The sequence below is a fragment of the Myotis davidii genome, unplaced genomic scaffold, assembly GCF_000327345.1.
Source record: "Myotis davidii unplaced genomic scaffold, ASM32734v1 scaffold609, whole genome shotgun sequence".
NCBI classification, from domain to species: Eukaryota; Metazoa; Chordata; class Mammalia; order Chiroptera; family Vespertilionidae; genus Myotis; species Myotis davidii.
Window position 1 is genome coordinate 1088449 of NW_006300164.1, and position 356 is coordinate 1088804.

At 57.3% G+C, this 356-nt stretch overlaps 1 protein-coding gene across 1 annotated transcript in view; it reads right to left on the reverse strand.

The window, feature by feature from the left end:
• PNPLA7 (patatin like phospholipase domain containing 7) overlaps window positions 1-356 on the reverse strand; it is a 57726-nt gene that overhangs the window by 31595 nt on the left and 25775 nt on the right. The window contains exon 12 of the mRNA XM_015572352.1: window positions 14-121. Within this exon, the coding sequence (XP_015427838.1) occupies window positions 14-121 (108 nt within the window). The remainder of the gene's footprint in view (window positions 1-13; window positions 122-356) is intronic.

Below are 356 nucleotides of genomic sequence, written 5' to 3' on the forward strand. Positions count from 1 at the left end.
CCTTCTTGGCGGCACGGAAGATGGCGTCCGTCCTGGTGCTGGCGACGGTCTCGTCCAGGTCGCAGTCCGAGTAGTGGAAGACGGCGGAGGGCGTCTCTGCCACCAGCACGCTCTTCTTGGACTTGAGAGGCACGGACAGCGGTCAGAGGGAGGGGGCAGGGAGGGGGTCAGTGGGGCCCAGTAGAGAAGCGCTCCCTCAGAATGGAAACGAACCAGAGGTACATGGAGTCATATTATCATGCCTTATAAACACAGCAAAATCAGCTCAGTCTCGGACTGGATCAGGAGATTTGTTCACACTCTATGTGCCTACCATTCAGGAGAGAATTTCTTCCCCCCACTGTCAGCCAACAGCC